The 14,985-nt window shown below is 42.0% G+C and overlaps 2 protein-coding genes across 2 annotated transcripts in view; one reads left to right on the top strand and one right to left on the bottom strand.

The window, feature by feature from the left end:
* LOC135116173 (uncharacterized) overlaps nucleotides 1-14,985 on the top strand; it is a 55,791-nt gene that overhangs the window by 23,096 nt on the left and 17,710 nt on the right. The window lies entirely within an intron of this gene.
* On the bottom strand, nucleotides 1,914-7,749 carry LOC135116172 (uncharacterized). The gene is made up of 2 exons (XM_064033457.1): nucleotides 6,268-7,749; nucleotides 1,914-6,184 (listed from the first exon to the last, which is right to left on the bottom strand). Exon 2 carries the CDS (start codon nucleotides 5,296-5,298, stop codon nucleotides 2,458-2,460), a length of 2,841 nt encoding a protein of 946 aa, XP_063889527.1. The 5' UTR covers nucleotides 5,299-6,184; nucleotides 6,268-7,749; the 3' UTR covers nucleotides 1,914-2,457.

Genomic DNA, 14,985 nt, shown 5'->3' on the forward strand with positions numbered 1-14,985 from the left:
AGATGCAATTGACTTCGCGCTTATTCAAACTTTGCAAGACCTGCTTCCGCAATTTAGGGGTGACGTGCGAGAGGAGGAAAACCAAATCCTTGTACTTCAATATCAATGGTTTTTCCTCATCCATATCTTATACTAAGTCGTCCGCATCTATCCAGCTGTCAAATTTATCTGGATATCCACGCCAATGGACGAAGTACTTTCTCTTACCTCGCTCGACCTTCGATCGTAATATATCGACCTGGTAATGTGAAGGAAGAGAGGACTTAATTCTTCCCTGTAGAAAGCACCGGTCACGTCCTCCCCCGCCAAATCCCTTATGAAATAAATAGGGATTTTATGTGAGTAATCCACACGACTTATCTTAAAAAGCTCCTCGGTATTGTTGACGGTATAACCCTTATTGAATTTAAATTGCGTTCGGGAAGCACGTTGTAAGCGTACAATGTCTCCCACGTCTAATTTATGACTGACAACTTTCTTTCCCCTTGGCCGATTTAAATACATTCGTTTAAATTGCTTCCTGACTTGTGACAGCTCGCGGAGGCGGTGAACCTGAGCCGGCGTTTGGCTGCCGCCCAAACCGCGGTGTGGGGTGTGATTGTACGTGTTTATTAGGGTGGGCAAGACGTTAATATACGTCAGTGTATTGTTCTGCGTGAGATATTTATATATTTTTGTCTTTATGGTTCAGATGACCCTTTCTGCCAAACTCGCCTTTGTTTCACGCGAGTAATTGGAATACAAGGTAATACCTTTCAAAGTTAGATATTTTTTCACTGCTTGATTATAAAATTCGGATCCCTGATCGGTAAAAAGACACGACACGCCTGTAAAACTACCTGACTCTAGAACTTTTTTCAGCGCTTGCAGGCTACTGCGTCCGGATTTACTTGTCAGCGTTGCCACTTTCAAGTACCTGCTGAAGACGTCCAGGCAAAACATGACGTATCGGACGCCGCCATTGTGTCTGTGCAGCCTCGCAAAATCAGCCAAATCGCAAGTTAAAATGACGGACGGTTTAGGAGCGAGAATTTTTCGTCACGGAAAACGTTTCAGCGTCGGCTTGTGAAGCGTATAAGTGCGGTTGCCCTGCAGAAATGCCCTCACATCACGGAGTGTTAGATTCTTATCCCTTTTCTTCCCCTCTCTGTAGAGTGCTTGCACACCTCCTAAAGCCGCAGGATTCGTCATATCCCGGTAAAGTTCGTCCAAAACGGCGTTCATAGCAGATAGACTTTCTCACAGGGTGGCTCATCCACAATATTCGTGCGCAGTTGAATTTCTTCGGGTGCGTTCGGGGATAAATCACACAACAAATAACCGTGATCTCGTCTAAGCACGACATTTTTATAAATTTCCAGAAAGTGTTTGGCGCGCTCCCTTCCATAAAGTTGCCTGCCCAGACATTCAATTTGATATATATCTCTGTTTTTCATAAGAATGTAATGTGAAGCATTTAAAGTTATCGTTCTAGCATACTTTCCAGGGAAAAAGATATTCTGTGCTATCATTATAACTGACAAATTTTTATGTCTCTTTTTGGTGAAAGCCTCTGCTATCGTTTGAGAATTGCCAGCCGTGAGGAAATTGTCATCTAATATCAGGAGTGTGTGCGTTTGCGGGTCGGCGTATGGACTGTCATCATCCATCACGGGATCAATAATTTTCTCATGCACTTCGACCTTATCTTGAAAAGGGGAATTCTGCTGCAGCGAATGCGATGAGACGCCACAAATGATAATTCTGTTAAATCCATGCTGATATTTCTCTATAATTTTATTGCAGAGGTGTGTTTTGCCGGAATTTGTATAACCTGCAATAATTATGCGTGCAGGATATCTGAAGAGATTCAGCATCTCTTCGCTAAATGTCTTGTCCATGTTAAGTTCAGAGGGTTACTAAAAGACGCTACGATATGTTTACAGTATTTATTGCTTAACCTTTATTTACATGGTCATGTAGGTAACAGCATAACTAAACTCCCAGCTGCATCCTCATCCCTGCCTTCTAATTATGACGTGGATCTCCCCCGACCCACACCTCTTCCTCAACCTCCTCCTCCCTCTCCTTAACCTACCAAAGTACAAATGTTCTTACATTACCTCCTCTTCTTCCGCCTCCTCCTCCTCATCCTCCTTATCCCACGTGGACAGTACAAATGTTCTTACAGCACATGAACAAATCCCCTTTCATTCCTCTCCTTAACCCCACACTCAAAACAAATGTTCTTACATTACATGAATGGCAGCTGCTAGCGGCCGCGGTCTCTCTCAACCCTTAATTATGACGTGAATAATGTCATGGAATGCCACTCCCGATCACGTCACAGCCCACTCATTAACCCATCCTTCACCTCCCCCTCTTCCTTAGCCTACGTGGTCAGTGCAAATGTTTTTTTTTTACATTACATGAAGGGCGGCTGCTAGCAGCTGCGTCCCCTCTTTCTCTACCCCTTAATCACGATGTGAATAATGTCGTGGAAAGTCTCTCCCGATCACGCCACAGACCACTCATTATCCCATCCTCCCCCTCCCCATCCCCCTCTTCCTCTTCCTCCTCCTCCTCCTCCTCCTCTTCCTCATCCACCTCCACCTCCCCCACATCCACCGCCACCTCCTCTTCCATCTCATTCTCCACATCTCTTTCCCGCGGATCATTGTCGGGGTGATAATACGCCCTTGAGGTATAGCCATCGACGTGAAAGCGCTTGTCGTCAAAATGTGACAACGTACGCTTTCGCATACGAGTGGTACAAATTTGTCCTTTCACATTCCTGATATTATAGCAATCTACCATCCCACATGCGACATTATTAAGTGTTTCCCTATACTGCTGATGCAATATATTTTGCTGAAGGTGAGTTGGAATGCCTTTACCTCGAGATACTTGCTTGTCATCTTCCAACAGCAGCGAATACATCTTTGGCTTTAATATAATCGCCTCTTTGATGAGCGTGGATCCGGTTTCAGATTTCAGCAAGCCTAGTTGACCCTTCCGCTCCCCATTAAAACACGGGTGATCTGAAGCAAAGTTACTGGTGTCGAGAAAATTTGCCATGGGTCCATGTTTCAGTTCATCATTTAAGTTTGTAGGTATGTGCAGACTGAAAATGAAACTGTCAGTATCTTCATAAGCTAATTTAGCTCTCTCCCCATAATTAGCTTTGATGACACGATACCAAAAGTTGTACATGTACTTCTTTGCCACTTCTAAAATATGGTATCCCAAGTAATTTGGCTGCCTGATTTTAATCGTATTCTTACTGTTGACACATATGACTCGGTCCTCGCCTAATTGGTGGACCCTTTTAAAGGATGGATTTCTTGCATACTTCAGGAAAGACTTTCTTTTTGTCACTAATTTCTGTTGGAGGCCATACTTCACTTCAGATAACATGGATCTACCATAAACTGCGTTTGACATCAGTTTGCAAATGCGATTTTTAATGGCGCACGTCTCATTTTTACGCTGAGCGACGTTCCTTTCTATGAAAGGTTTCAGGTATGGAGCCTGTCTGAAGCTATATATAGCATGAACACATTGTATTTCCAGTCCAAGCGAGAGTAAAAGTTGCAGCAATTCCAGACTGATGAGATGATCTTTCAGTCCCTTATGACTGGCCACGAGTTTACGATTTTTCCTCCCCAGCTTACGACCCTCAGCTTCTAACAGTCTTTTACTGTACGGTGAGATGTCATCTTCTGTAATAGTCATGTGTGCGAGGCACAGAGGGAACTCGTCCGTGATCCGAGCCACGTCGGGGGAAACGTCACAGCTGTCTAAATGCAGCCAGTAACCGACGTCACCATCTGTCGCATGATTCTGGATGCCAACTTCAAAAAAATCATCCATCTCTGACTGAGAAAGTTTTTTGATGTCGCCCATAGGCAGGGGGGAACGCATAACGCTTGCATATAATGAATTATAGTCCAGATAAAACACATAGGTGCCGGGTCCACCGTCGGGTTCGTGGTTTGACTGCAGGTGTGGCCTGACGCAAGTTACAAAGCCTCCTCGTACATTTCTTTTGATCAGATGATACATGTTAGGGTCGTAAGGTGGATCAAGTTGAACGCCTGTCGACTTTAAAAAAGCGTCATAAGCATAAGAAGACAGTGACACGTAATGTGCCACGTCCAGCCCATAAAATTCATGCAGGTATGATCTATATTTGAGATATGTGTCGGCTAATAATCCCACATCAATCTCACAATACAGTCTTATGTAATCGTCTAAAGTGTGGCAGGATGTCATACTCCACACGCTTTGAGCGTGTTCATATTCTCCAGGTGACAGAGCCTTCCCCTTGAGCGTGTCATAAAATGCCTCGCGAGGTGGCAATTGTCGATCTTCTAAGCGGCCAAGGTCGGTGATGTACTCATAACAAAGAAACTGTTTTTGAGTGCAAATTACACGCCTTACATCCTCGGGGAGGTAATTCACCATTTCCTGGGCGTAACGCGTGCTATAGTCCGCCTGCACGTGACTCTGAGCGAGATGACCGAGGCCGGCATTCATAATGGAAAGCGTGTCCTGAAACTGCAATTCCTTAATCCTTACTTTCAATAAATGCGATTCTGACTTGGCAAGGATGTCCACGTGCGACTCTGGCAAGTGAAGGTCTTTTATGATTAAGGAGACGTCAAAGCTCATATTATGTGCCAGAGTGATGAGATATTTCCTCATGTCACGACACTGGAGGTTGCATCGCGCGCACAAAGCCCCCTTGTAATTATTTTGTGGTAATGAGTGGTCGTGATGTTTATGAGGTGGGGTTTTCACATTAAAGGGTTGATGGCAGAGCTCGCAGTGACGCTGACGTTTGAAGTGGTCTTCATCCTCTGCAGACATGCTAATTGGATAGCTAACTACACTTTCCTTGATGATTCCCCAAGCATTGGATAGGCTATCAATGAAATTATTCACGGGATCTTCACCGAAATAACTTCTCTTTTCCACGACATCTCCATGCCTATTGATGATGAGATACGAGTAACCAATTGGGTCATGTTCAGCTATCACACTCCTATTCTCCTTAGGTTTTATCATAGTTTCAAAATCAAAAAATGCTAAGTATGCAGGCTGATAGGTGTAGGCAAAATTTTTAAATTTTACTTTTTCACCGTCACCTGGAAAGAGAAGAGTTTGAGTGAAGTCGCAGTGACACTCGTGATCGCTCAAACTGACAGACTTGGGAACTGAGCTGAAACATATTTTGCAAAACTGATGACCCTCGGGGGTGGGACAGCTTCTTGTCAATTTCCGGTGCAGCTTCTCCACGTCTTTAATGAGCGTCATATGTCTAGTAAAAGGAGTGAGACTACAGTTTTATACTTCCGTGAGCCTTTTCTTGATAATGTTAAATAGTATATCTCACCGCTTTTTGTCAGTGTATAAACGTCCAGAGACAGACAATTTAATCTTTCTAATTGACTCAAGTTCTCCCAAGTCACTGGACTGTCTACTTTTCCGCGCGTGACGTATTTCTCTCCGCCATGCCGTCTCCGTAATATTTTTGGAATTCTTTTCCAAGGTACACCTCGAGCATGAAGTCTGAAAGCCGCCAAACACTGAATAACACAGGATGAATGTCGGCCATCAGGATTGAAAATTTCATTCCCTCCTCGTACGCCTCTAGGATAAGCAACATAATCTCCTATGCCACTACATGCGACGTGTAAGCAATAGTTGATGAAAAAATTCTGTACTCTTGAAATGATAAAACCAGATCCTTCAGTCTCGCTGGTAAGGCTTTCCAGCCGACTGTTCAGCTGATGGATCCATAAATCAACAAGGTCAGGCACATCTTGATAGGTGATCAGTCGTGCTCTAAAAGCAATATGAATGACTCGATGTTCATCCTCGCCTAAGGTAGAGAATTTCACTAGTAACAGAGAAATGTGTGAAAATATTTTCAGGGTAGGGGGAAATGGCGAGCCGTGCGACGTGAAATATGATCTAATTTCCCGTATAAAGAACTCCCTGTATTCGGTAAGTAGACCGAGTGGATCTCTGCTTACATGATCAGGTATGTCATATTGATGTCTGGTGAAGCTCCTCATAAAATTTTCCCTCGAGTCAATTAACCGCGGCTCTTCCGGCATCCCGCGCTCGTCAAGGTCTGCATCCGCCGACTCTCCTGCCATGCTGCGCTCATCGTGGTCCGACTCCGCTTGTGGCGTGTCTGGAGAGAAAAAAATAGAAGTAGCAGCGACAGTTTATTATTATTATTATTATTATTATTATTATTATTGAATTGATATTTACCTTGTGTAGGTAGTGAAGGAATTGAAGTCTCGGAAGAATTGAATACGTTCCCCGATAATCCACTCGGTCCCGGCCGTGGCGAGTCTTAAAAAAAAAGAATATTAGTAGTGGCGGTGGCACCGTATTTATTGGTTTATTATTTGTAGTATTTTTTTTTTTCTCACCTCTTCCCCCGCCTCCGCGTGGAATGCCGCCTTGTGACGCCCACCGACATGCGCCTTCTACGCCGCCGTTCTGTCCAACCTCAATCGAGTGTGAGCCTGTACAGGAAGATGTGCTCAGAGCTCAAACTTGTAGAGATTGACAGTCATTTCATCTTTATTATTATACATTCCCGCCAAAATAAGTAATAATGCTTAGCAGAAGAAGCAGGATTGCCAACTTCGCATGTGTGTTCTGGTGGTGGATGTGGAAACAGAAGTCCACACCGCTCGCATAAATCACACTGGTCTTCCACACATGAGGGGCAGGATGGATTAGTGCGCCATCTCCCACACACTTCACATAAAAGCCGCGCCTCTGCTGTTCCACAGTGAACACCCATTTTTCTTTTCTTTTTTTTTCTATAACATTGTCAACACTTTCGTCCCGGCCGCCATGCCGCGCGGGGAAACACTGAAGCTTCCCGCGCAGATGGTCGCGAGGTGCGTGACTTGTCTCGGAAGTAGGCAACACCTGCCTGTTTCATTATCCTCCACTCCACCCATTATCCCACCTTGATCGATTCTCTTCAAAACTTTACGTCCGAAACGCAAAGTTAACGTGGTCTTATATGTAACACGCAAGTAACACTGTTTTCCCCATCTTCAAACTGAATAGGTTTGCCTCTTTGATTAGCAATTTTGATGGCCACACTCTCTATAGTTGATACAGAAAGTGGTTTATACGTAATTGAATTCGCACCTTTACTGGTGCTGTCGCCGGGGAGTGGTATGACGTCTAATATATTAACTAGTTGGTTACCAAATCGCGAGGGGGAAATGATGTCGGTATAAACGTACATATAATCCGTCCCTGCATCAGCTCACGGTACGTATTGAGCGAATAATTTTATGGGTAATGAGGAGGAAGCTTCGCTCGCGCTGGAAGATGAAATGACGTCGCCAGATCTTTGAAAGTAGACGGTGTAGCGAAAATTTGAATTGAAACCCAGAATGCGAGCTATATGCGATGCAAATTTTATACTTATATCACTGTAAATACGATCGTCATTAGGAGGGACAATCGCATTATTCACAACGACCCGCTCCAAGTCGTGGTCATAATAAATGATATCCGAGTAAGGGAAATAGATCTTAAAGGAGTCATTCAAGATTGCTTGAAGTTCTCTCACTATCTGTCCATTAATCGCCTTAGTTATGGCTGGTATGTTCTTATCGGTAAAATTGGAGATGATATTCCTTTCCGGTAGATAGGTATACATATTATATTCATACATATCAAAGTCTGACTGCTTAACCCGACCATAGAACGATATACTGGAATTTGGATCCCCTTCCGTAATGCAGTAGAAATATTTAGGGAATAAAATATTACACAGGCCGACTTCATAGTCCCTGCCGGTGTCTAAATGAATGGGTAAGATTCTGTTTTCAAATTCTGTTGTTGTGTTTTTGGGAAATGACCTACCACCTGCAAGAGAAGATGGGTATACGTATATATCGTCACTATCTCTCAACGACATGTTTTTTAAACCCTGTCAACTAACAGACTGACTTTAAACTTTACTTTTTCATGACATATATACGTCGACAGACTGGAGATTATAGCGGTACAGCGTGGATAGTTGCGACGACCTTGACCATAGGGGGAATGTACTGAGATATCGGAGGGAGCACGTGTCGGCTATAATAATAATAATAATAGTAATAATAATAATAATAATAATAATAATAATAATAATAATAATAATGATAATAATAAGACCGCCATCCGACATAAGTATTACGTCAGCCATGCCGCTGTTGGTCGGTGAAAGTGGAAGAGGCCGCCGCTCCGCCCTGGCCGTCACAGACGCTTTCTCCAGGTAAAAAGGATGGACAGGTAACGGGATCTCGTGGGGCAGTCGCGACGACCTTGACCATAGGGGATGTATTGAGATGTCGGAGGGGAACGCGTGATGGCAACACTCAGTCATCCCACCCTCCAGGATTCCCGTGAATGAAAGGGGGAAAGGGTGACCTACACGGCATTGCCGTCACAGCCCCCCTAACCACGCGTGTGTGTGGGCGACTTCCACGTCTGGCCGCCAGTCCACACCCCGCCCCAACTTTCACTCAATTATTTTCCACCCACCATCATTGATTCATTTAGTCATTCCATCGTCGCCGAAGGATAAGGACGCACGCCTCCCCCCACCTCTCCGTCAGTGTCAACGTCACCGTCCCGCTCCCCCCCCTTCCCCCTCCCCCCCTTGGTGTTTGCCGTCGTGAATCACCCCCCCCTTCCCAAGCCTGGGTCTATGGAAAATTGCTATCAGGATCCCCCATCGCAATATGGCAATATATATATATATATATATATATATATATATATATATATATATATATATATATATATATATATATATATATATATATATATATATATATATATATATATATATATATATATATATATATATATATATATATATATATATATATATATATATATATATATATATATATATATATATATATATATATATATATATATATATATATATATATTAAGGGTGTATATGGGCAGGAGTCTTTCTCTAATACATATCTCATTGAATGTGATAGCTATTTGAGCATTTATTATTTTTCTTAAGATATTTTCCTTATATCTTTTGATTGTCTTATATTCTTTTTTAATTGGCTGTATGACTTCGCCGAAGCTAGTCATTTTCGCTAGATCGCGATTTCGGGTCCTTGACCCTTCTTCAGTAGCGAAGGTCTTTCCGTATTGAGGGTGTCGGAGAGAATGGCTCAACATTACATTACATTACAAGAGGGGGACAGACAGTGGGGGTGAAATTAGAGGGGGAAGTAGGGTTGAGAGTTGGAGGGAATAGTTTTGGTGAAAGTGAAATATAGTTAGAGAGTAATAGGTGGCGGGCTGTACGCCTTGCTTTTCTTGTTGTTTATTTACCTTTTACCGTTGAGTTGACGTAAATTTTGTTTTGGCAATGGGCAGTGCATATATATGTGTGTGTGTTATAACATGTTATTGTTGTCATCTTAAACTGAGAAGTTTAAGTGTAAAGTGGAGGTGGTACATCTTGCTCTAATGTTTTTGCTGTTTTCCTGAACCATGTGTGCTCCAAAATGTTGTTTTGGTTTTCTGTTATTGTGTGTATGTATTCTGTGTCGTGTAAAATGTTTTGTAGTGTGAATTTTGTTTTTTTGAGCTCTTTCGTGTAATAGAATGTTTATTGGTTTCATGTTGCTTAGTTGGTGTAACTCTGATGTGGTTTTTGTGTATGGATACTGTTCATTGTAAACAAACCTTAAGGCATGGTTCTGTACTCTTTGAAGTTTTCTTATAGCATGTTTAGATAATGTTGTTAGTGGATATTCTGGGTAGAGAAGTAGTGGAATTACGCAAGCTTTTATGAGGTGTAACTTGATGTTCGTGGTGAGTTGGCTGAATCTTTTTATAGTATATAGAACCTGCTTTGCTTTTACTACGTTATTTGTGATTTGGTTGTTGTACCCTTTGCTGTTGATTGACAGTCCAAGAATGTTTACCTTTCTTGTGTATGGTATTCTTTGATGGTTGATAGTTATTGGTTTCGTTTTCGTTATTGAGACGAAGTATTGCGAATTTATTCATATTTGTTTTTATTTCCACTGATGTTCGTATTGGTTTATTTTTGTGATTTCTCTCTCCACTTTTCGTGCTAAGAAATTTCTACTATTCCCTTGTTGTGTTATTATTTGGGTGATATCATCAGCGTAAGTTACGTATGTGCAATGTGGGCTTGGTGGTAGAATATCTGAGGTGTATATAGTGAATAAGTTTGGTGAAATATTGCTGCCTTGAGGTACTCCGCTTAGCAGTGGTATGGGTGGACCCGTGTGTGTTTTTATTGCTATACTTGCTGTTCTGTTATTCAAAAAGCTACTCAATAAGTGTCTGGTAAATTTAATAAGGATATCTCAAATTTTAAGCCTTGGTGCCAGACCTTATCAAATGCTTTTGATATATCCCGGGTGACAATTGTGGCTATTTTGTTTGTTGTTAGTGTATGACTTAGTTTTTCTGTGAGGATTGCTATGGCAGTATGTGTTGATCGGTGGTGTCTAAATCCGTGTTGAGATGTTGGAAAGAGGCTGTTCGTTTCTAGGTAATTTCTTAGTCTGTGGTTGATTATTTTTTCGAACATTTTTCCTGGCACTTCAAGTAGAGAGATAGGTCTGTGGTTAGGTGGGTTTGTTGTTTGTTTGTTGGCCTTTGGGATTAGTCTGAGTTTAGCATGTTTGTATTCGTCTGGGAAGTAGCCCATGGAAATTGATATGCTGAGTAGTTTTGTAAGAATTAATATCGAGTCTGGTGATAGGTGTTGTAGAATTATTTTATTGATCTTCGACACCCCTGGGGTGTTATTCTTAAGGCCTTTAATTATACGTTGTATTGTGTCTGGGGTTATTTTATGTAACAGTGGGTGGTTGTCATCAAGTCTGTTTGGGTCTCCATTTGGGTATGGCGTAAATTTATCTTCATTATTAATCATGTATTGGGTGACCATGTTGTCTGTGTGTTGATCGAATTCTGCGTTTTCCTGCAGTGATATTTGAAAGTTATTGCTCCATATCTCTCTAAAAATTTCTTCTTGTTTTCTTATGTCATGGATTTTTTCGTTGTTGTGTATTATGTAATTTTCCGAGGTCTTACTGTTGCCTTGTAATCTTTTTATCTGTGACCAGAATTTCTTAGAGTCTTTATGTGCATTAATAAGCTTAGTTATTTTACTTCCCCACTGTTTATTTTGTATGTTATTGCACTCTTTTATTATTGCATGTCTTATTCTTTTTAAGGTTGCGTATTTTAAAGGAATCCAACCTGTATAATTGCTTTCGTCTGTGATGTTTTTTTGCGTAGATTTTAAGATATTTTATGGTGTTATTTGTTAGTGGCTTTTTGTTGTGTTCTTGTTCTTTTTAAGGGGATGTTGTTCTTCATTGAGTTTGTTACAGCACTTGTCCATTGTTGTAAAGATATATTTAGCTGTTGTGTGGTCATATAAGCGTTTGTGTTTATGTTTTTATGTGTTTCTTTAATGTCTTGGGTGAATGTTTCCCAGTTTGCTAGGTTGTAGTTTGGTATTGGGTCAATGGATGTTGTTATTGCTTTTGTAGTTATTTTGATTATTACTGGAATGTGGTCAGAAGATGTGGTGGGACCGGGTTTTATATCCATGTTATGGTATGTTTTATGATTTGTAAGTATGATGTCGGGTGTAGATGTATGATTGCTGCCAAACAAATGTATGGAAGTTAGGGCCTTTGTAACAGAGATTCCCTTTGTCAATAAGTTTTTTTATTGCTTTCCCAACATTGTTGCTGTCATTGTTGTTTAGAATCGTATGTCTGGCGTTTAGATCTCCGATGATGTAAGTTGGTGTGTTTTGTGTTATTAATCTGTGAAAGTCTGTGATAGGGAGATAAGGTCTTCGTGGTGGTAAGTAAGTTGTTGCAATATTTATTGGTCCAGTGCTAGTGGATATGGTAACTTGTAAAATATCTGTGTCAAAGTCATCTGTGATTTTATATTCAATATTGTTTTTAACTAGTATTGCAGATCCATCATGAAGGGTGTTGTCACTGTTGATTTTGTGAGTGTTATATCCGTATATTTTTATGGTTTCTGTGTCCTTGACCCCGGTGCTATTCAGAAGTATTATGTCAGGGTTGTTCTGTAAATATGTGTTAGTTAACAAGAATTAGTTTGTTTTCCATGTATGTACGTTATGTTGTATTATGGTGATCGTGTCCATGTTTGTGTATGTGTCTGTATGTGAGAAGTTTGTGTTTGTTCCAGTGATTTGTGTGTAACGGTGTTTGATTCTGGGTACTTGCTTTAATTAGAGGAGTGTCTGTGTCTGCTGTGTTTGTGTTTGGGGGCTTTGGTGGGTGGCGGGGTGAGTTCTTGGTGTAAGCCGTTACGGATTTTACCGAACTGCGAGTCGTCAGTAGTACACCAGCAGTTTGTTAGCTCCATATCGTTATTTATCATATACAGTAGTATTTCTTGGTCAGTATATGTCGGGTTCGTGTACCTGTATTTATATAATCCAGAGTCAATTCCCGTTTTAAGTCAACCAGATTAAAGGTTTTTTCTTTAGGCCAGCCTTTGCTTTTCTTGGTGATGATCTGAAGTCCTATGGCTTGACCAGAGATTTTTTCCAGTGGGGGCATGCTTGGGTCATGTGAAGTGTTGTTTTCTTGTTGTGTATGCATTGTTTCGTGTGTGTCTGTTTTGCAGGAGTTAAATGAGTGTGGTGTTTGTTGTGTGTTCGCCATGACTGTGTGTTGTGTGTCTTGTTGATATTGTTGGTGTTGTTGTTCTTGTTGCTGTTGCTGTTGTTGTTGCTGTTGCTGTTGCTGCTGTTGTTGCTGTTGCTGCTGCTGCTGTTGTTGTTGGTTTTGAAAATTGAGGATAAGGCTGGAAGGTGGATTATTCGGGAGGTCGATTTTTGGGAGTTTGTTGAGTTCTAGGGCTCTGTTGAACTCATCATTATAAGAGCCTGAGTTAGCTGTATTGATCAGATGTGCATGAAGCATGCATGACATTATTTTTGTTGCTTTTTCCGGATTGATTATGCTACTGATGGGTGATGGGTTTGTGTTGGTGACTGATTGTGCATATCTTGCATTGTTAGTAGTTTTTTGTTTATTTCTTTTTGCATCTACAGCTTTTTTCCTTTTAGGGCATTTATTTGCTAGTGTTCGATGTTTGTCACAACAGTTGATGCATTTTTTTATTTGTGCTTTTGCAGTCTCTCCATGTGTGTCCTTCATCTGCACATTCGGAGCATATTTTATATTCTTTTGCTTTTGGGCATTGACTGGTTGGGTGATCCTCGATATTATAACACCGCATGCAAGTCATAATAGGGATGAATTTGTCTTGCTTTATATTATAAGCTGAGATGGAAGTCCAGGATTCCTTTCTCTGTAGCTTTTTTGGCAATGGCTGTTTCTGAGAAGGTTATTTTCATTATCCTTGTTCTCAGGATTTTGAAGATGCTGTCGATAGTTGGGATCCATAGGTTGTTTGCCGTGATTTCTCCTATGATCTCATTTTCTTGATGGTTGTGTATTACTTCATCAACATTGAAAAGCAAAACCGTCCTTTTTGCTCTTAGCTCAGGTCGGATTATAGGTGTGTAATCCTCAGCAGCTAATTTTTCGATGATCTTCTTTGTGAATATGTTGTCTATTTCTTCGTCTTCTTTTGTTATGACTACGAGACCATCTGGCGTTATGACGATCTTAGTGGCGTATATCAGTTCTTCAGAGAGGATCTTCAATAGTTTCAGCTTGTTTCCGGCATCAGGTTTAGGGTGCTTGATCTTCACTCGTGGCATCTTGGCATATCGTGGTTGAAGCAAGAAAAAAGATAGAAAAGGAAAGAGAGAGAAGAGAACCTACAGGGGGTCACGGCCCGACACACGACACAGCTGTGATAGAATAAGGAAGGAGCCTGCCTAAGCGAGGCAGTTTAGTGTCCCAGCTACTAGTAGCCGTCGTAGACACCCTGCCTCGCTCCTACCCCGTCCAAGTTTTGCCCTACCCTACTAATGTGCTTAAGGCAGCCCTTCTAAGGGCCCCCCTCGTGCAAGCCTCGGGGTTCACCTTCACACACCAGGGGACTCTATGGGCGAAAAGAGAAAAATAGAGTTGGAGAAGAAGGTGCCCGGGCGGAACTCAACAGAGGAGTTCCCGGTACACAGGACGGGAGATTCCCAAGGTGGGAGTCTCCCTGAAGTGCTAACTGGCACGATCGTCAGCCTCACAAAGGTGCTTGTAGGAGTCTCAGTGCAAGCTGGCCAGTCCCGAGAACATAGCCGCGAAGGTGCCGGTGTTCCGGGGCTGGTTGGTGCTTCAGGTGTCTCTAAGACACCAAAACAGTCACGACACCTTGGCCACTAAGGTGCCAAGACGAAGAGAAAGCTTGGGGTCTGCTTGGAGAGACTTGTTGTGGCGAGGCAGAGCAGCTCAGCGGCGAGCGAATCGACGAGCTGGTGCCTACGCAGTCTGGGTGTCTCCAGGCTGCTCTCTAGAGAGCGGTGGGCGGGCTGGTTGTCCTGGGCTGGTTGCTGGAGTGTCGTGTGAATCGAGTGAGTGTGTGCCAGTGTGATGGAGTGTGTACATACTTAACATTTACTATGGAAAACAGCAAAGATGGAGCCATGCCCTTTCTCGACGTCCTAGTGCAACAAGAAGAAGGAAGATTTACCACCAGCGTCTACACAAAACCAACGAATCCTGGACTCTGCTTGAACGGACGAAGTGAGTGTCCCACGAGGTACAAGGATTCCACTATCTCAGCCTACATCAGAAGAGCGCTTACACACTGCAGCACGTGGAAACAAGTCCACCAAGAAATACAGCGCTCAACTCAAGTCTTCATAAACAACAATTTCAGTGAAAAGGACATCAACCGCCTAGTAAATGTCCTTTTCACTGAAATTGTATATATACTCGTATATATATATATATATATATATATACTCGTATATATATA

This window comes from Scylla paramamosain, chromosome 30 (genome assembly GCF_035594125.1).
Source record: "Scylla paramamosain isolate STU-SP2022 chromosome 30, ASM3559412v1, whole genome shotgun sequence".
NCBI classification, from domain to species: Eukaryota; Metazoa; Arthropoda; class Malacostraca; order Decapoda; family Portunidae; genus Scylla; species Scylla paramamosain.

What these genes read in the sequence shown, in the direction of transcription:
- LOC135116172 (XM_064033457.1), bottom strand. Translation starts at nt 5,298, where the DNA reads ATGACGCTCATTAAAGACGTGGAGAAGCTGCACCGGAAATTGACAAGA.